This window comes from Schistocerca gregaria, chromosome X (assembly GCF_023897955.1).
Source record: "Schistocerca gregaria isolate iqSchGreg1 chromosome X, iqSchGreg1.2, whole genome shotgun sequence".
Lineage (NCBI taxonomy): Eukaryota > Metazoa > Arthropoda > Insecta > Orthoptera > Acrididae > Schistocerca > Schistocerca gregaria.
In genome coordinates this window covers 815,444,741-815,466,884 of record NC_064931.1, presented here as the reverse complement: position 1 = coordinate 815,466,884, position 22,144 = coordinate 815,444,741, and the positions used below count along the sequence as shown (strand labels likewise).

The window sequence follows — 22,144 nt, the reverse complement described above, 5'->3', positions numbered from 1 at the left end:
CAGGTGTGCATTCTGCTTATGTTTATATTTGTCCTCTGTCAATGTCAGCATTACCCCGAGTACCTGCACTAAATGTTGGAAGCGTCAATGTCAATGTTGTGTTATATAATTAATAAAATTGTGTTTCAGTGAATGGTACTCTGTTATACATTTTTGAGCAGGTCTTTAGGAGAGGAAATAAATTACTGAATAAAAAATACAGGGTGCCATTTAAAAAAGTCATACCACTATCGTATCTTCATAAAAAATAAAGCTACAATGAAGGCAATCATGTTGATTGATGTCTCCCTGATGCCTAAAGAACATTTGATTGAAACATTTTGTAATTTGAATCTGAACAAACAGTTATTTAGGGTGGTCAAGATAAATGGGACACCCTGTATATTATGAAGTGGTAGAATTTACTCTCCACAGTGATAAAGTGTGACTGGTCATGTCTGCTGAGACAAAGACACGTGGAAAATATTGAGGAAAATTGGACATTTCATAAATGACTATCAGCCAGAAGCATTGTTAGAAAATTCATGTGAAATCTACTCTAAGAATGCCATTACTCACGTCTTTCTTCTATACCATACAGCCTGTTCACCCTTAAGGCACTGGACTCGCATTCAGGAGGACGACGGTTCAATCTCGTCTCCAACCATCCTGATTTAGGTTTTCCGTGATTTCCCTAAATCGTTTCAGGCAAATGCCGGGATGGTTCCTTTGAAAGGGCACGGACGATTTCCTTCCCAATCCTTCCCTAACCCGAGCTTGCACTCCGTCTCTAATGACCTCATTGTCGACGGGACGTTAAACACTACCCACCACCACCACCACCACCACCATCACCACCACCCTTAAAGATTACTGCTAAGACCTCTGGCTTAAATGCCCCAAGAATGACAAAGATATTTTCGGTTTGTGCCTTTTGATATAAGAGATGGCCAGGGAAAAACAGGCTTCTGATGGCCAGTTGCTATGAAAGCCCCAAATCCACTCATTACAATTATAAGTGCACACACACACACCACAGGATGTGGTGTCTGGTAGTCAGGGCCATGGGAGGCAGATGCTCATCCTGGCAGAAAATCTCAGTAAAATCATCAAACCTATCTCTGAGCCCTCTGGTAGTCATTCTAGGACACCATAATTCATATGGTTAACGATATGTGCTGTATCCTGCTACTAGTGTATGAGAGTGTTAATGCATCAAGTGTAAAGTCTCTGTGCGTATGTACGTAAATTGACCACCATCTGTATCAGCACAGCCTGGCCACTAGAGGCCATGTGTAGGAAGCGTGCCCACAGCAGTCTCAGCTGTGCCATCTACTGCCAACTCACACCTATATACACACGAAGCAGTGGTGACTCACTCTCCTATCTTCTTTCAGTTTTTACCACTTACATAAGTTGTTCTCTGCATCACTTATGTTGCACTTTCTTATGATTCTTTTGTCTTGTTACGTGTGGAGTTTGGAGACTCTTATCTCCATTATTATTCAGGCGTTTATGAATAAAGCCATATTTGTGTTACTAGGGTACACTTCATGTACTACTTGGTTACTACACAAGGACCTGAGTTTTTCTGTGTTTTAATTTCCTGATTACCTCTCTTTCCTCCTAATTGGTTTTAGTGCATGTGAGAGTGCATGTGACACAGAGTGACTGTGTGGTCATTTTGAGTGCATACATGTACAACACTTTTAGTTCATCTCCACATTCGTTTGTTTTTATACGTGTAAGGGCGCTGATGACCTTGCCAGTGAGGAGTTTTCAGAAGGTAGAGGGTATGCTACAAATTTATCTTCTCATATTTCTTTGAAATCCATGGCTTGGCCTTTTTGGCTTGGTCTCATTTTTGTCAAGGTCTCATTTTTGTCATTCACATGCTATTCCTGTCACCATTAAATGTCATATGAAAGCAGAATTGGACAGACTTCAGTCTCGAGTGTGGTGCAACCTCTTATGGCTAGTGAATGATTATTGCCTATGCTGGTTGTAGTTCAGAAGCCGTCAGGAAAATTTCGCCACTGTGGAGACTTCAGTACTAGTGTCAGTGTGCAGTCGACTGTGGATATATATCTTCTCCCACACCAAGAGGAACTGTAGGTGAAAATATCAGGTGGCCAGTACTTTCCTAAAATTGCTTTGACTGAAGCATACCTGTAGGTTCATGTGGACAAAGAGTATCGACAAGTTCCAGTTCTGAATACTCCTTGTGGTCTCTATCAATATATGCTCCTTCCGTTTGGTGTTGCTAGGAGCCCTGCTATATTCAAGTGATTTTTAGAGCAATTGACTATGCCTGTCCCGAGTTGCATTTATTATCTCGATGCTATTGTTTTCACGGGCTGCTCCATGGCCAATCACGTGCAAAATTTGTGCATTTTGTTTTCTGTTTTACAGTCCTCAGGCTTATGGTGTAACCTCACAAAATCTCAGTTTTTTCCAACCTTTTATTGTTTATTCGGGGTTTGAAGTCCCATGAAATGCAGTTTGCCCTCTGGCAGACCACATCTCTGCTGTTATGTCTAGGCCTTGTCCCTTGTCCATGAAGGAGTTTCAGGCCTGTCTAAGGAAGGTAGCTAACTACCATAAATTCCTGGTGGAGTTGGCCACCTTGGCCCACCCATTGCATGCCTTGTTACGTGAGAATGTAACTTTTTGATGGTGTATGGATTGTGAATGTGCTTTTCAAATGTTGAAAACCAAACTACTTTTGGCCCCCTTTTAACTGTCTTCTGTCCAGACCAGCACAAAGTTGGCAACTGACACTTCACATTATTGCCTTAGTGTGGTCCTAGTGTACCAATATGCCAGTGGTTCTGAACAACCTGTTGCTTTCACCTCTAAATCTCCCACTCCAACCCAGTAGGGTTACTCTCAAGTGGAAAAAGAGGTTCCTGCCATAGTCTGTCCCCTCAAGAAATTTTATGTTTTTTTTTTGTATGGCTCCAAGTTTCACTTTATTACTGACCATAAACACTTGGTTTCCTTTTTTAACCCTCACACTTCCTTGCCTGACAAGGCAGCGCACTGCCTACAATGCTGAGCGCTGTTCTTGTCTCAATGCAATTACGAAATCCATTTTCAACCTATGTCTAAACGTGCCAATGCAGATACCTTGTCCCACTTTCCTGTGGGTCCTGATATTGACTTTGATTGTGAAGAATTGCTTTACTTCCATCTTGATACTGTAATGCAGGCCGCAGTCTGGGGTTTCCCAATTACAAGCTCATGCATATCAGCTGTCGTTGATGCTGACCCAGTTCTCTGTCAAGTGGTTCAGTTTGTTCAACAAGGTTGGCCAGATAAAGTGCAAGGTCAGGCTTCAGACCCTGTGTGGAACTATGTTTCCTTACGATATCGCCTCTGTTTTTTACGGTGTTTTGCTGTTGTCCATGGAAGACCTCTCTCCCAGCATAGTTATTCCCATTGTGTTACGGTGTGAGGTACTATGTCTTCTCCACCAGGGCCATTGGGGAGTTTCATGTACTAAACTGTTAGCCAGGAAATATGATTTTTGACCAGGAATCAATGGCAAAATTGTCTGTGTTGGTACAGTTTGTGAGCAGTGTGCCTGATAAAATGCAGCTCCCATTGAGTCTCTGTCCCCCTGGGTTGCTACATACAAGCCAGGGGAATGCATTGATCTTGACTTTGCAAGTTCCTTCTCGAATTTGTATTTGCTCTTGGTTGTGGATACTTTTTCCCAGTTTCCTTACATTCTCCGGTGTGTGTCGACGTCAGCTGAGGTCACAATTCATACATTCTTGAGTTTTTTCTATTAAGAGGTTGCCTTGTACCTTATTTTCTGATAATGGACCACATTACACATTTCCCAAGCCTTTCAGTTGTTTTGTTCCTGTCACGCTATTAGTCATGTTACTGCTCCACCCTCAATCAAATGGCAAGGCAGAATGACTAGTGCCCATTCAAGTCCCAAATGATAAAGTTTGTTGTGGATTCTTCACCAGATGACACCCTTCTCCATTTTCTGAATGCCTATTGCTTCACAACTATGGGGGAGCAGAGCCTGGCTGAATTGCTTGATGGCTGGCTGCCACGCCTGCTCCTCTACCTACATGGGCTGTACCACACCTGCCACGATTGCACGATTGGGTTGATCCAGCCACTTCACACCAGTATCACTGCTGTGGGCATGAGGGTTTGGTCACCAGTGCACTGCTTTGATCAGTTGCATCCTCACTCACCACCAGTAGCTACTAGTTCACGGGAATGGCCCCCGTCGCCACAGCCTGCCCCGCCACCCTCCACCTCAAGGCTGTCGTCACCTTCTGTGGAGGTGTCCCCATCCCATTGGCTGCCCCCTCCATGTGTTTTGTCCTGGGGTTCCTGCTTCCTGGTGCTGGACACTGGTCCTCCTCTGGCCTCAGATCCGTTGCTGCAGTCTGCTGTTTTGGTGGTCCACCTCCGTCGGCCCCCTCGCTGATGATGATGCAGAGATGGCACTCGCACTCTCCTCCCTACTGCTGTCGTGGGGCACCACGTGGGCCCACTGCCCTCGAGCATGTTTGCATCTCGACGCGCTTTGGCCCAGCACATTGTCCCATCCCTGCTGTCAGCACTGCCTGACACCATTTCAGATCTGATGAATGTGTCTCTCATTGGGTCATGGGCATCTCCTCTTTTACCTCAGCCCCCTCTTTGCACAAGGGAGAGGTATGCTGTATCCTGCTACTACTGCAAGTGAGTGTGAGTGCACCAACTGTAGTGTTGCCACGCATGTGTACTTAAATCAACCACCAACTGTATGAGTGTGGGCTGACCAGTAGAGGCCCACCTGTAGGAAGCATGCACACAGCAATGTTTCTGCTGCACAGTTTACCGGTGACTCGCACCTATATACGTGGGGAGCAGTGCTGACTCACTCTCACCCTGTTCTTTTAGTTTGTACTGCTCACATCAATTGTTCTGTGTATTGTTTATGTTGCTCCTTCTGTATGATTCTTTTGTATTATTACATATGAAGTCATGAGAGGCTTACTTCCATTATTGTTCAGAGGGTTACAAATAAAGTCATATTTGTGTTACTTGGAATGGTTTCATGTATTACTTTTTACTAAAATATGGCTAAAGAGATGTTTTACTTGGAGCTGCTTAGCAATAGATTAAAACACTGCAATCATTATGGGGTGCACACACATGCCCATCTCCAGGAATAGCTTGTTTTAGCACATGAAAAGCTCAAAGGTGGCCCCAAAAACAGATTCGATAAATATATGAATGAATGCTAAAATTGTTGGAAAGAGCTTCCTACTTGGAGGACAAGATTTTCCAAGAATCAGGTAGTGGCTTTCCCAAATCATCTGTTCTTATGAAACAGCTATGCACTAAGGCCATAAGAAGAAGCAAGTGTAAAGTGCTGCTTCAAAGTGAAACTGCTAAGTGCAAAGCTTAAAGTAGCAGCATATGAATAAATCAAATGTTTCCTTGTACTTAAGTGTCAGGACAAATTGTGCATCATTTTTGTGCTGCTCATTGAATAATGCGACAAATGTGACTGCATTTGGAATGCTCTGCTAATAAGTTAGCTAAACACTGACTGCAAGTTGCAAAAGATCGTGATATGCTGTAGTAGGGTTAACAGACATTGAAGGCTACAAAGGTGATCTCAATCAGCAGGGAATATCACATAATAACTATTCCAAGAAACGCTAAAAAATGGGAAGTACTGAAAAGCAGCCACTGATTGTAATGAACATGGCGGTATTCATTACTATAAAGGTTCATGAATTCTCATAAAGGAGAAACTGGAAATATACTTCCATGAAGTTAATTTCAGAGACACAATCACTACTAGTGAAATAAGAAAACAACTTTGTAGAATGTGCCAATTTGTATGGTCGATGACAGTTTATGTTTCGACAGGCACTTAGAAATCTCCTTATGAGCAGAAGATCCCTTCGCTGAATAGGATACAAAACGTCCTCCCAAATTAAAACTGTCTGTTACACTGAGACTTGAACTCCCTTATTGACTGGTCTGTCTGGGAGTGACTGTAACATGCATTCACAGCTTCACTTCTGCCAGTACCTCTCTCCTGCATTCCGGCTTGAATACTGCTCTATGGCAGTATGGCAGGAAGTTTCAAAACAGTGCACATTCTGCTGCAGAGTGAAAGAGTCATTGTGTATAGGATATGTTGCAAAATTTCTAGTCACAAGGCTATTGCGTTATACTCTCACTGTGTCACAGACGGCATACAGGAACAGTACTGTTCCTTTGAAACCAAAATATGGCACCAATATTGAGAGTGTTGTGAGTGGCAAAATCTGTAGCATAACTTAAAGCCTGGTCTAAAAAGAAATGGATTGTCATGCAGATATTATCTATATCTCAAAAAGGGACTACTTCTGATACCAGCTGCATGAAGTTTATGATGCAATAGTAAAAGCTTTCCAAGGGGCTTGAGTCAGATGTGTTCCACACATTGTCGCAGTTGACTGCCACAAATCTGAGATGGTGCATGATCAACTTATACCATGATCAACCAGAGCATTATGACCACCTACCTAATAGCCAGTGTGTCCATCTTTGGCATGGGTAAAGCAGCGACACATCGCAGTATGGAAAAAATATGGCCTTGGTAGATAACTGGAGGGTGTTGACACCATATCTACATACACAAGTCATGTAATTCCCACTCTGGGGATGGGAGCAATGAGCTCTGACACCACATTCAATTACATCCCAGATGTGTTCAATCAGGTTCAGATCTGGTGAGTTGCAGGGCCAGAGCATCAATTGGAACTTGCCAGTGTGTTCCGCAAACCACTCCATCACACTCCTGCCCTTGTGACATGGCACATTATCTTGTTGAAAAGTGCCACTGCCATTGTGGAATGTAATAATCATGAAGGGTGTACATGGTCTGTAACCAGTGTACAATACTACTTGGCCATCTTTGTGCCTCGTGTAAGCTCCACTTGGCCCATGGATGCCCATGTGAATGTTTCCCAGAGCATAATGGAGCTGCCACCAGCTTGTCTCCATCCTGCAGTACAAGTGTCAAGGAGCTGTTCCCCTGGAAGACAACAGATTCATACCCTCCCATTGGCATGATGAAGAAGGTATCGGGATTCATCAGACCATGCAATGCTCTGCCACTGCACTAACATCTAGTGCTGATAGTCATGTGTCCATTTCAGTCATAGTTACCAGTGTCATGGTGTTAACATTGGCACAAGCATGGATCATTAGCTGTGGAGGCCCATCATTAGGAGTGTTCAGTACAATGTGTGTTCAGATACTCTTGTACGCTGCCCAGCATTAAAGTCTTGTGTTCGTTCGACCAGTGTGTACCACCTGTTTTATCAGTCTGTTCAGCCTGGAACGTTCGACAACTGTAATGAGGGATGGCCACCCAACCCCATGATGTCTGGATGTGGTTTCACCATGTATTGAAGACACTCACCACACACTCCTCAAACACCTGACAAGTTGTGCACTTTCCAAAATTCTCATGCCAAACCTCCAGGCCATCACAATCTGCCCTCGATCAAACTCGGGTAGAACGTGCACCTTCCCCATTCTACACATGGACAGTGTTTTCACCGATACTACAGGCACCGTGCATGGGTCTGACTAGCATTCATTATTCACCAGGTGATGCTGCTATGGCCTGGACAGGTTTATATTAATAGTAGGTCATAATGTTCTGGATGATCAGTGTATTACCTATCAGTGTATTACCTATTACTGGGATCGGTGATTGACAAATGAGGTGACCCACCAACAATATTTTAGAAGAACTGGAAAACCCAAGAATCCCTATGTCAGCACCAATAAACACTGTCAAAGTCCTGGCACTGGACTAGATTGGAACCTAGTGATATGACAAAAACCAGTCACATGACAGCTCCTGCTGCTTTATCACATGTGCATCCAAGAGGTCTGCCTGTGTAGACTGTGACACATGACTGAGAGCTGTGCCTGTCAGTCACAATCAGCAAGAGAGGCTTGGCAGTGAGAGTGAGCCACTTGATTGTGGTGGCAGAAACAGCCTGAGCAGTATGACGAGACCAGACACCACTGGTGGTGTTGGCCGAATGTATGTGAACTGCAGTGTCAACAAAGCGGTGATGGTGTGAAGACAATATTTTCTGTTAGTGTCATTGAAAACCTTGAGTGTAAATATTGTGCAATGGCCAAGACAGTGTTGAGAGGCAGTCAGTCATTTCTAGAGCATTGGCCCTCATATAAGACATGTTTACCATGTGGCCCCTTACAAGGCTGTCCCTGTAAGATTGCACAGAGCTGGCATAAGCAAATTGGCAAAGTTGACTTGGGCCTCACAGTCAAGTACATGTGATTGATCTGATTCTTTGGTGCTCAAAATAAATATAACCACTTGAACACAACAAGCTTGTGGCAGTAGCAGACAAAAATAATGTTGAGCTTGTCAAACATGAAGGGAGAGGAAAAATCTGAAGGCCACATAAAGTTAACAAGTTGTCAAGATGGTGACATGTGGCATGTGGCAAGATGGGACATGTGGCATGTCCCATCCTGACAATGTGATGAAGGTGTCCTTTCTTCTCGGCAACAGTAGAATGCTGAAATTGGTAAAGTGTGAGTTGGAGTGAGGTATTACAAGAGCTGCTGGTGCTGTAGCACCTGTGACTCCTGCTGCTTCCACAACAATAGCCACATGTTTTGATGAAGGTGATTTTGTTGTACATGGTGCTGGTGCTGTGTTTCTAAAAGGCTCCATGCACGAGTAAACCCAGATAATTAACTGACGAATAAATAAAATAATACTAGACTAACTAAAGTTATGTTTTACACTTCTTGTCACCGGTTTACAGTTTTAGTTTACTACTCCATCTGTTATAATTTCTAAAATTGTGCAGTTCTCCTCATCTAGCATGTAGTTGTAATATGAAGCTAACTAGTAACACAAACAGCTTGGCTTGAAAAATACCATTTAATTCTCTTATCTCTGTGGCATTAAGATATGACAGCAATATGTGGCCCAGATGTGAATAGTTACACTCATGTGAAAATCCCTGAAACAATAGTGTCTATCAGCTTTTGGCAGTTTTTCCACTGGAAACCAAATTCTGCAAACCTAAACTTGGGGACGAAATGGTGGTGCATATAATGACAGAGCTGTTGGAGAAAAAAATATCTGCTCATTTCTAGCAGTTACTTCGAGATAGACTTTGTAGAACAGTTTAACAGATGAATGCCAATTATAGAAGATTCAATGCTATCCTTGAAACAGTTGCAAGGACTGTACAGTCAGTTGTATCTGAGGTTGATGGCTCCAGCTGTGTGAATTGCAGAGATATGAGAGGAACCTAACTGTGTGTGGGTGTGTATTGATTTGTTGGAAATTGTGAACTGTAAGACCTTTTAATAATGTCATGTAGCACAGAGGGTCCCGTACCATATTAGGAGTAAGTTCAGTGATCCTTGGAATCCTGCTGCTGATTAATGGCAGTTGTATGCATTTGTAGACCAAGTCATGACTCCAGGAGAGAAACAGTCATTAAACTAATTTTAGTTCTTGCAGTTGTACAATCTGTGATAGTGCTCATCCTTTTGGAAAGTAAAGCACCAATCTTTGGAAAGGAAGTACATATAAAAACGTTCCCAGGATCCATTATTACTGGAATTAGGGTTTCAATTCATGGCAGAGTGTGTGCTAATATGAAATGTGAGTGATACCAGGCTGAGCTGTGGAGCAGACCCTTGCCTTATGAGGATAATGCATGAGAGCAACCCATGAATGCTTTATGATCCACTTGAAAGTTTTAGTTTGCCACTTCTTGTATCCTGATTTCTAAACTGTGCAGTTCTCCTGAACCGGCATGTATATTTCATCTGTCGGGATGCTCTGCATTACTATTTCTTAATGCCACAACAAATGGAGGAGTTATTGTAAATGTAATATTGCATAAAGATTACTGGACTGCTGTTACCTGTGTTAGGTTTCCAAATGCAATAAATGATTGGCAAGGAAGCCAATGTCTGTGCTCATGAGTGCCTCACAGACAAACAGTCTTTTATCTTTCTTCTGTGTCTGGATCACATAAAATTTGTCTGCCATGTATAGTCAAGTAACATTTCCATTTTCAGCAATGAAATCTAACCGTAGTATATGGTTGACTCTTCCATCATCTGTTCAACATGTTCAATGGTGTGCATTGAGTAATCTGATGGTATATCCTGGTTGTGATAATTTCAAAATTATGAAGGAATCATGAGATGAATGTAATTTTGTATGGGTGGCATGTAACAGAATAAAGAATGGTTTAAATATACAGAGCAATAAAACATTATGCCCAAAATCTGTTTCCTGTTGTCAGTAATGCTAAACAAAGGAGTACATGCATGAGGTCTATGGCACAGCAGACAATAGTGATCAGGGGTGAAGGTAGTGGCATACTTGTTTTGGGCTCTGAATTTGTGCCCTCTTTCAAAATGATTTCCTGAACTTCATTATTGCAATGTGTCTGTCATTTCATGGTGATGTACTTGTGGTCCACTGGCAGTTAATGGCATTTATGATTGTATATAGCCTACCTCTTCACTGTAGGTAGTTACGAGATATGAAAGGTCACATAAATGAAGAATTCATCCACATTCAAACACTATAACTTCATAATAAGGTGCTCTTTGGCATCAACAAGGTGAAGGTGTAGTGATCTCCCATCTTGTGTTTACCTTCATTTGAAGACCATAAATATCGTTGATGTTCATACAAAGTCCTTTACACAAATATTTAACACAGCCACAGTATGTTGCTCAGCCTGTACAATTGTTAGCAATCCATAATTCTCATATTTTACATTTACAATTTTCACAATCTTGCTCACATGTGGTTGTTTGCACTACTGTCTCATGTAATGTCAGACATGCCTGTCAGTGAACTTCACTTGATAAAACATGTCTCATCAAACTTTTTGTGACTGATATATTGCTGGTATAATTCACCCAAAGAGAGATTACAGCTAACGCATATTAGTTTTGCATTCATAAATTAGTGAAAATTTATTTTTTGTATAAATGTACTTGTTGGGAGGTCATTTATGAGGTGGTACAGTTGTGAAAGGTTTTGATGTAGAATATGGTTCTTTCTGACATTGGCTATATTTTCATTCATGTTTGGTAGAAGTGTGTTTTACATCTCAGAAAAGAGGAAAAGATCAAGGTGTTCGTTAGCAACTTGATCACAGTAATGACAGTCTTGTGAGTGACTGAGCAACTGCTGATTATGAGACACTTTCTCCTTGTGAAGCAATAGAGGCTTTGTCTGATACTCAGGGACACTGGTAGATGTAACTCTCACTTTGTTAGAATTAATGCTATGTTTCCACATGATGTCTTACTTTCAGATTTGTTAAGGATGGCTCAACTTTCTTGAGAGGCTTGGCACTAGGGTCTGTACAGTGTGCATCTGTTGTGCACTCATCACCATTGCCACAGTTATCACCAAATTTAGCACCTCCATTGCCACTAACAAGACTAGACAGTGAAGGAAAAGAAGTGCAGGCTTGTGTAACTCTTTCAGCAGGTATGTTAGCAATTGTTATACTTTTATCTGTTATGATCAAACCAAAGTTACTTTAAATATAATTAAATTTTTAACCCAACTAATTAATATCAAATCTAATTATTGACTTCTCATCTATTTGACTGAAGCTGTCATGAAGGTTGTTGTGAACAGAGGAATATGTTCCCTCAGATTATAATTGTCTAAAGTTTCAGACTGTTTCACTTAATGGCATTAGAACTAATTTTTCTGGATTGCAAAAGGTCTCAATTTAATTTAATTGAATTGAATTGTAAAAACATAAATAGTATAGAGCTTTGGATCTCTGCCCACCCTTTCTGATGATTTAATGTTTTGGAGCTTTTTTTAACTGCTGTGGAAAATATCAATATATTTTTGTAAGTAGTATTATGCCAGTGATGTTTTTTTATTCTTTTCTGAACTCTTTAGCAGATCTTCCATCTCTAATAAGATCATCTTCCATGTGATATTACCTCCATAGTAAATGCAAAAAGGATGGGGTGAAAGAGAAAGCTGCACAGACTAGGCTAAGAGATATTGGTTGTACACGGAAGTGACAACAATCATGAGACAGCTATATGCACATATACAGATGGCAGTAGTATCACGTACATGGGCTATAAAAGGGCAGTGCATTGGCAGAGCTGTCATTTGTACTCAGGTTATTCATGTGGAAAAGTTTCTGATGTGATTATGATGGCACATAAGGAATTAACAGACTTTGAATGCCGAATGTTAGTTGGAGGTAGACACATGAGACATTCTATTTTGGAAATTATTTGGAATTCATTATTCTGAGATCCACTGTGTCAAGAGTGTGGCCAAGAATACCAAATTTCAGGCGTCACCTCTTGCCACAGGCAATACAGTGGCTGATGTGTCCTATAAATGTTTGATGGGATTCATGGCAGGCAATGTGAGTGGCCAAATCATTTGCTCAAATTGCAATTCTTTTTAGCTGGGGACATGGTGTAATGCTATCCATAAAGATTTCATTGTTGTTTGGGAACATGAAGTCCAAGAAGGGTTGCAAAGGATCTCCAATTAGCCAAACATAACCATTTCGAGTCAATGATTGATTCAGTTGGACCACAGGACCCAGTCCCTTCCATGTAAACACGGCTTACACCATTATGGAGCCATCTCCAGCTTACACAGGCCTTGTTGACAACTTGGATCTATGACTTCATGGGATCTGCACCACACTTGAACCCTGCCATCAGCTAGTACCAACTGAAATCAGAACTCATCTGACTAGGTCACAGTTTTTCAGTCATCTAGAGTCCAACTGATATTATTGGAATGCATTCCTACTAGATGTGGCATCAGAATTTTTACTTCTCAGTGGATTTGGTAATTGTTGATGCTTTCATATTTTATGAATGCTGAATAAAGAAAATCAAGATTATTAAGATCACCTGAGTTGTTGGCTGTGACTTGCAAGACAATTGATTGGCGGCTTTTCATCTCAAAAACAGAAAGGGTGACCATTAAGGCTTGTGTCAAAAACTAAAACAGTACCAGATAATGCATGACTTGTCCAATTAGGAATCACTTGTACATCAAACATATAGACGTTGTCAGTTGGGTTCAATAGAGACAAGAGAGCAGGATATGTGCTATTACTCTAATGTTCCACTTGATATTGAAGCATATTTACATAAATTTAATTCAATTTTTTGTTGTAGAGTTGGTTTTCATCTGAAAAAAGAGGAAATAAAAATTTTGAAAATAAGTAAATGAATGACATTTAATGCAAAATTTTTAATATTCTTGTTTTGCTGGAAAAAGTTGGTCCATGGAAGAGTTAAGCTAAATGAAAATGATTATGGTAATTTTATATACAGTGTAGTATCATGATTGTAATGTGATGATGACACTAGACACAGAAGTGGCTGGGACCTTATGTTGGCAAATATCTTATGCCTCTCAAATAATCCTAAAGGAGTCACAAAGCTTAACTTCCCCACTTGATGAATGGATAACCATGTACACTGACATGTGTACAGTACAGTTCTAAACTCTCAAGAGCTTTTCTATGTTTCTTTATAAACAACTTTCTGTACATGAGTGAAGAGTGCCAATGTGTTAATGTCACAATAAATTTCAGGTTTAAAATATATCGGCAAAGCTACAAATATAGTCTGTTATCAAAAATTACAATATTTACTGTAGTCACCTGAAACTCTTATGTGTGAGGATCCTTGTTCTAACAATTCAAGATTTAACTGTAGTTTGTTGTGATGATGATATGAAATCAATACTCATGTGGCAGTAAATGCATCAGTTCATGTGTCCATTGAGCATACTAAAGCATGTTTTTTATTTGCAGGTTTACCTCATTTTGCAACTGGTTACGTACGCAACTGGGGCAGAGACACTTTCATTGCACTAAGAGGTCTATTCATCCTAACAGGCAGATACCAAGATGCAAGGTAACTAGCAACAATCATTGTAAACTTTTTTTCAATTGATATCCTTTAGCTATTCATTCACGCAAATTAGTAATTATTTTCTGTTATAGAAGACAGGCCATTGTCTATTAATAATGAAGAGAACTCTGTGACCAGTTGCTCCTTCTTTTCACTGTTACTAGGATAAAAACAGTTCTGGTGACATTATCCATATTCAGTAGCTCAGAGTGCAAATTTACATGCATAATAGCTGCATGAAATATCGAGCACTAACTTGGAGTTCCATGTCCTTGTGCTGTTGTTATAAAAGTTTTATCCCAAGGCAACAGAGTCGCTCCACTCAAAATTTCCACAATATATATAAAATGTCTGTTTACTTTTGGAAATCTGTAGTTCAGTCTTCCAAAGGTGAGCACCTCATGTAAAACTGATTTTACTCAACACTGTCTAAAAGAAAACTTTGTGGTCTCAGATTAGGACTCATATAAATTTTGTACATGACTGTAGTGTTCCACAATAGCAACACTGTAAAATAACATGCAACATGTGCCTCAAGTGATATTCCTGTGGTGGCAAATCAGTTATTGTGGTAAAAAATCTCTCTACATTTCCTAAAATATACAGGCTTTGAGAAATGAGAAATGCTAACTGGCTATTATTTGAAATGAAATGCAGACATTGTAAGATTTCAAAGGAGTCCCTGATTACAAAATTAAATATCTCAAAAACTAAGATCAATAAATGAGTGCAATGAGTGGTATGTTTATTGTGAAAGCTGCAAGAATCTTATATGGAAGTTATACAGAGGTCCAGAGCCACGAGGACATACCTGTACAAGCTGTGTTGTGGGGGCCAGACTTTGCAAACCACATTCTAACAGTGGTTGATAATGAAGAATGTGATGTAGGCTCCATCTGTTTCACAAATGAGGCACACTTGCACCTAAATAGAATTGTAAATAGATAAAACTGTCAATTTTGGGGTTCCAAAAATCCTCATTTGTGTGAAGTGAAACCACTTATTCTCTCAAATTTACTTTTTGGGCTGTGGTATGCTGTGGAGGCATTATTGGCAGTTTTTTCATGCAATTAACTATCACTAATGAACATTACATTGCAATTTTGGTGCAATTTGTCACCACACAGTTAGCATTTGAGGATCAGGCAGGCACTGAGTGATTCATGCAAATCGGGCGAGACCCCACTGCACCAAACAGGTGTTTCACTTTCTTGGCGAATACTTCAGGAGTAGAGTCATTGTGTTGGTTTATTGCTTATTTACTGGTGCAGGGATGGATTGGCCTCCATATTTGCCCAATCTGACTCCTTGTGATTATATTTGTAGAGAACAATGAAAGACACTGGAACCATCCCACCATGCTGGACAGGCTGGAATTAGCAATCTGTGTGGCATCTGACTTCATTTCCACTGACACTACAGGATGTGATGGTAAATTTCATTGTTTGCGTGCGTCACTTCTGTACTGCTAGTGGTGGACATTTTGAAAAGATTGGGATGTGATTGCAAAATCTGCTTACATAGGATGAGATTATGTGTGCATACTGATACTCTGTGAGCTGCACAGTGTAAAATGCCATCTGTTAGCAACTTTTTGGACTAGTTTGAAAATTCTGTATAAAATTCGTACAGCTTTCACAGTAAACATACTGTCTGTCTCTATTGATTGTAATTTTGAAATCTGGGGCTCCTTCACACTGGACATCCTTAAAACACACACACACACACACACACACACACACACACACACACACACACACACACACACACACACACCTGCACATGTGTGTGTGTGTGCATGTAAAGCTACTCTTGTCTCCTGACACAGCCACCTGACTGCAGCAGGAGCCAGCACCACGAGAGAGAAAGAGAGAAAAGGGGGGGGGGGGGGGGGGGGGCAGAGAGTAGCTCTAGCCATTGACTTTGCCTAAAACCTAAACATTTTTCCAATTTTAGTAAATATTGCTTTGTTACTAGGCATTGTCTCTAGTTTGTGAGCTGTGATCCATCCTCTTTATATTATATAAAGTGCTACTTATAAAATCTTAATACCATTAAAAAACTATTTGAAATAAGTAATATGTGGGTTGTAAATACTATAGTAGTACTCTAACTGTTACAGTTGTGGATAATTTGAATAATTTTATGAAAATGTTCTAATTTAACTACTCCATGCTTTTTTTCTTGCTCTCTGTTAGGTATCACATTCTTGCTTATGCTGCTTGCTTACGCCATGGACTTATACCTAATCTCTTAGATGGAGGAAGCAAGTCTCGTTTCAATTGTCGTGATGCAGTATGGTGGTGGCTGCATTGTATTCATAGTTATGTTAATGAAGCTCCAGATGGACATAACATTCTTAAAGACAAAGTGTCAAGACTTTTCCCAACAGATGATTCTCCAGCACTCCCAGCTGGTCAAGTTGTAAGTTGCAGTTGTATTTCTTTCTTCATTTGACCTCTCTCCTGTCCACTTCTTATTAAAATTATTTTTGCTCTTCTTTCAGTCTCAGCTGTACAACCTGAATATCTGAAACCAGGACATGTGTTGTTTCTTTGGATTTGTAATTTCTACTACACTGTGATATTCCTTATAACAATGTGGACATAGCATATAGATATTTTGCGTGTGTGTGTGTGTGTGTGTGTGTGTGTTTTCAGAAATTTCTTATTCTAGGTTTTCATAAAGTGACAGCAGGGACTGAAACTCACTAATAAGACTCCTTTCACCCAGATGGTGTTTACATATGGTCTGGCTCTAATGGCTCTGAGCACTATGCGACTTAACTTCTGAGGTCATCAGTCGCCTATAACTTAGAACTAATTAAACCTAACTAATCTAAGGACATCACACACATCCATGCCCGAGGCAGGATTCAAAGCTGTGACCGGAGCTATGGTCTGGTAATCTTTAGGAAGCATTGGACCTCAGCAGTTTTCCACATGGAACGGTGCCTTCACAGAGCTATAAAAAGATATCTTAAAAGCTTATGTGCTTCCTTATACAAGTGCAGCAGGTGATGATTTCATGTTAAAAGATGACAGTGCTCAACCACACAAAGCTTGTTTTCAATGGGAAACAATTAAGGGCACAGAGTGGCCAGTTCAACTTGCAGCTTGAGTCCTCCAGATGCTCTCAAGAGGCCTGTTTCTACTGACTGTCCTCTCCCCCTCCCTTGACCATTGCTGTGCCAAACAGCACATTTGTAAGAAGAATGATATTCACTTCTTATGAAGCAGTCACACTCAATATTAACAGGACATGTGTTATGAAAAAAACCTATATTTCCATTTTGTTCATTACAAACATGATCTAAGCTCAGGAATAAAGTCTATATCAGGAATTGTTTCATATTTTATTTATATCACATCATATTTTCTACACTTTGCATAAGTTTCATCTCCTTTGACATACAACTTGTGCTGTTTCCTTGATATGTACAAATACTACATGCAGACATTATAATGCATGTAACTGTAATTGCATCCTCAGAATGTTAAAGCCACTTCTTAACAGCAGTGTTCCTATTAGCTACATGCTTTGCTGTAAGCAGTGTAGCACATAGCAATAATGGCATAATATTTACAGTGTGGACTACATAGAGTATTGATTCAGCATTTAAAAAGTTATAAATAAATAGGATAATTCATTGAAATGTTTCTTAAATTTATAAATGTATTATACAAATCATTGCAATGTTCTCATTTATAATAATAGAGTACACTTCAATTATTTGTCCAGTTTTTGTAGAACATTTTTAAACTTAATGTATCAGTACTGTGTCACAACAAAATTGTAATACACACTACAAATATTATGCCATTGTCATTACATACTACTCTGCTTATAGCAAAGTGTTTAACAAGTAGGAATACTGTTGAAACTTTCCTGGAAGATTAAAACTATGTGCCAAACTGGGAGTCAGACCTGGGGCTTTTGTCTTTTGCGGGCAAGTGCTCTAGTAAATGAGCTATACAAGCATGACTAATGACCATAATTATCTCTTATGCTGCCTTCCAAACTTCACGGAATTAAGATGAGGTATTGGAGAAAATGAAGCTGTGGGTGCAGGTCATGAGTAAGGCTTAGGTAGATTTTTCAGTAGAGCAGTTGGCCACAAAACAAAAAGGTCCCAGGTTCAAGTTCAGGTCCAGCACATAACTTTAAACTATCAGGAAAGTTTCAAAATCAGCACACACTCTGCTGCAGAATGAGAATTTATTCAGGAAGAACATTGTTGTTAAAAAGGTGGCACTAAAATTCTGAAGAAGCAGACAATTATAGTTTTATGCCTGGCAATAACTGTACATAGTATTTGTGCAAATCAAGGAGGAATCACAAGTTGTATGTCAAATGAGATAAAACTTACTCAAAGTATAGAACACATTGCGTGTCATGAATAAAATATGAAACGATTCCTGATATAGATTTTATGTTTGAAATTACAACATACTTGTAATGTACTTGTAGCACAAGTCATGTTAATATTGAGTGTGATTGCTTCATTAAAAGTGAATATCGTGGTTGTTACAAATATGCTAATTTAGCATGGAAAGGGTCTGGAGTGGGGAAGAGAACAGTCAATACGAACAAATCTCTTGAGGTTATCTGGAGGATCAAGCTGCAGATTGTAATAGCCACTCTTTGCCCTTAATTGCTTTCCACTGAAAACAAGAACTGTGTTTTTAAACACTGTAACATTTTACTATCAGACTATCACCTACTCCTTTTGTAGAGTGTGTCCAAAAGTCTGGGTGCCTAGGGAATTCTGAAAATAATAATAAATCACATTTTAGGGACTTTAATGTTAATCAGTAATATCTTCAACATGATCTGTGTGCTTTTCAATGCATAATTTGATGCACTTTTCAATATTAAGGTTAAATGGATGGAACAGGTCTGAATTTCTGTCAATTTTATCACACTGACTGGGAATGCATTCTGTCAGGTGGTTTAAATTTGTAAACTTCATTGAGTAAAGTTTCTCTTTCAGCATTCCTCAGAAAAAGAAATCAAGTGGAGAAATGAGGGGAATGAGGGGACCACTCCACATGACCTCTTTTCCAAATCCAGTGAGGAAAATTATCATTCAACCAATCTCTAACAGCTGCAGCAAAATGGGCAGGGGCCCCATCCTGCTGAAGCTGGTCTTGGAACTCCCTCACCCAAACACTCAATTTGAGGCATCAGTTTTGTGTCTCAACATGTTGAGATACGTCTCACCCAGTATGTGTTCATCAAAGAAGAAAGGTCCTAGCACATGAGCTTTACACCACACCATCACATTTTGACAACCCTGCTGTTTGGATGGACTTGTCCAATGTGGATTGCCTTGAGACCAGTATCAAAGATTTTGTCTGTTCACTTTACCACTGACATAAAACACAGTTTCATCACTGAACACCACACAGTCTTTAGTAAAATTGACATTTTCATCCAATTTATCTACAAGCCATTCACACATCTGCATGCATTATTGAGGTTATCTTCATTTAAGTGGTGCAATATCCATAACTTGTACAGATGAAACCTCTCCTCTGCCAAGATTCTGTGGTGGTTGACCTTGACACCCAATTCTGTGGATGTCCAGCATGGTGATTTCCTTGGGCTAGCATAAACCTTGGCCAAGACAGCCTCTTTTGTTTTGTTTGAAGTCTTTGGTAGCCTGAAACAAAGTTTGTCCAACACACAGCCTGTTTCTTTAAACTTGGTGATTAATTTCCTGATGGCAGTAAAACTAATAGGTTAACGATGAGGGTGTCAGAGGTTAAATTCTTATGCAGTCCTGCAATATGCCCATACTTCTCATCCACTTAAGAGTACCAGCTCCACTCATCCTTCTTTAGACAAAACCATCACTCGATCTGGAAGAAAGAAATTATTAGAATTTATTTTATTATTATTTATTTATTAATATTTATAGAACTTTTATTAGAATTCCTTGTGCACCCAGACTTTGTGGACACCCTAAATGAACATGTACAAAATCGACAAAGATGTCTTTTCATAGATCCATGTAATCACACTTACATGTGGAACAACACAGAGCTGGAAATTCCTGGCAGATTAAAACTGCGTGTCAGATGAGTTTTGAACTTAGGCTTTTTTTTTATTCGTGGACAAGTGTTGTTCTGACTGAGCTAAGAGTCATGACTCATGAAGAGTTACTTCCAACAGAACCTCTCTCCGACCTTACAAACACAGTTTTAATCTGCCAGGAAGTTTCACATCAGTGCACACTCCACTGCAGAGTGACAAATTTATTCTTGAAACATCCCTCCCCATCTCCACACTGCCCTTTCTTCCAGGAGTGGCTAGTCCTACAAATTTCATGGGAGAACTTCTGTGAAGTTTGGAATGTAGGAGATTATGTACTGACAGAATTAAAAAAGGATGAGTTGTGAGTCATGCTTGAGTAGTTCAGTAGTTCAGTCAGTTGAGCACTTACCCTTGAAAGACAAAGGTCCTGAGTTTGAGTCACAGTCATGCACAAAGTTTTAATCTGCCAGGAAGTTCCATATCAATGCCTGCTGCAGAGTGAAAAATTCATTCTGGAAACACAGAGGTCCATGAGGTTTTCTAATGAGATCACTCCACGCACCAATATTGCCTGGTCCAAAGTATTCCTGTTAATGAGTTTCAGCCTCTGTTGTCACTCTGCAAGCTATACCCTATAATATATCAAATTATGTGTTGACTTAAAGTCTCGTGTACATATTGACACTCCGGCAGTTAAGTGCTCACTCCTCCAGCGATTGGTAAACAGTACTCTTGTAGCTGATTATCTTGTGCATTTGTGACCTATGTAGAGCACTTATGCTGTATTCGGCAAGATTGGCAGTAGATGGGATTTGATTTCGGTCTTATTGCTACAAGTGCTTAATGACAAATACTGGTTGTTCTTGAATGCCTTCTTTAATGTCATTTCTGTTATTTTCCATTGAAATACAAATTAAATCTTCAGAGCCACATTCTCATTGAGTACATTCAGTATATAAGTAATTAGTGATCAGATCACAGTTTATTGGAAGTTAATCACTTTGTTGTCAGGTAAGCAGCCATGTTTCTTCATTCGTTTAACCCCCGCAGTCTTTATAAAGGAATCTCAGACTGTTTACATTGCTCTCACTTTCTACAATATCACCAGTTTGATTCTGCAAAATTTTAAATTAATTTCAAAATATGAACCCATTACTAACATTTTTTTGTTTTGCTTTCAGTAATTTTAGTATGCAATACTTTACTTGTTCAATCTTTTATTCTAATTGCATGCTTCTCTGTATAATTAGTATATGAAAACCATTGCAAGCTTTGATACCTACCTACATTTGTGAGGATGGTTGTTCAGATCCCTATTTGGCAATCCAGTTTTAGGTTTTCCATGATTTTGCTAAATCTCGTAAGTCAACTGCCAGTACAATTCCTTTATAAAAGACTTGGACGATTTCCTTTCCCAGTTCAAACCTATGATCTATCCCTAATTGCTTTTTCATCAATCGATCATCACAAAATGGCAATATAAAAGTATTAAAATAAGGAACTACTGAAAAAAGCTTGTTTTTTTCTTATTTTTAGGATCAGCCTCTCCATGATGTTATGCAAGAGGCACTAAGTGTTCATTTCCAAGGCCTTTGCTTCCGAGAGCGTAATGCTGGTCGAAGTATTGATGCACATATGACTGACAAAGGCTTTAACAATCAAATAGGTGTACATCCAGAAACAGGTATGCTATTGAAGGAAACAGCCCATTTCTTTTATAACAGACTAACATATTCAATACTCAGGACCAAATATCTTTTTACTGAACTTCTGCTAATATATGTATTTATGTTTTTATTGGGTACTTTGCTGTTATCTTCAACTCACTGAACAAATTAGTAGTCACCTGACTGTAAAAGAGCACACTGGTCATTTTGGAGCACTGTAGAGAATGTTGAACGGGCACCTGGTGGTCATGTGACTGTCCACCACTGACATAAGTCATGGCATTGAAGTGGTGTGTATCTGCCAGTCCATTCTATGGAATCAGCACAGTAAGACTGGTTGACATGTAGATGTGACATAATGGCTAACATGTTTACATGTTTGGACATGTCCATGACCACACCACGACTGTTGCCCAATTAGTTTGTGTGTCAATGAAGGCTGTTCATCATGTCTACAATAAATGGTGTACCACTTG

General features: G+C 39.8%; 1 protein-coding gene across 5 annotated transcripts in view; it reads left to right on the top strand.

Annotated features, from left to right (window-relative positions):
* The window catches only part of LOC126297597 (glycogen debranching enzyme), a 181,122-nt gene that overhangs the window by 140,801 nt on the left and 18,177 nt on the right, over positions 1 to 22,144 (top strand). For all 5 annotated transcript variants that reach the window (XM_049988575.1, XM_049988577.1, XM_049988573.1 and 2 more), the window contains exons 19-22: positions 11,352 to 11,530; positions 13,863 to 13,965; positions 16,161 to 16,386; positions 21,538 to 21,685. In XM_049988575.1, coding sequence (XP_049844532.1) covers positions 11,352 to 11,530; positions 13,863 to 13,965; positions 16,161 to 16,386; positions 21,538 to 21,685 — 656 coding nt within the window. The remainder of the gene's footprint in view (positions 1 to 11,351; positions 11,531 to 13,862; positions 13,966 to 16,160; positions 16,387 to 21,537; positions 21,686 to 22,144) is intronic.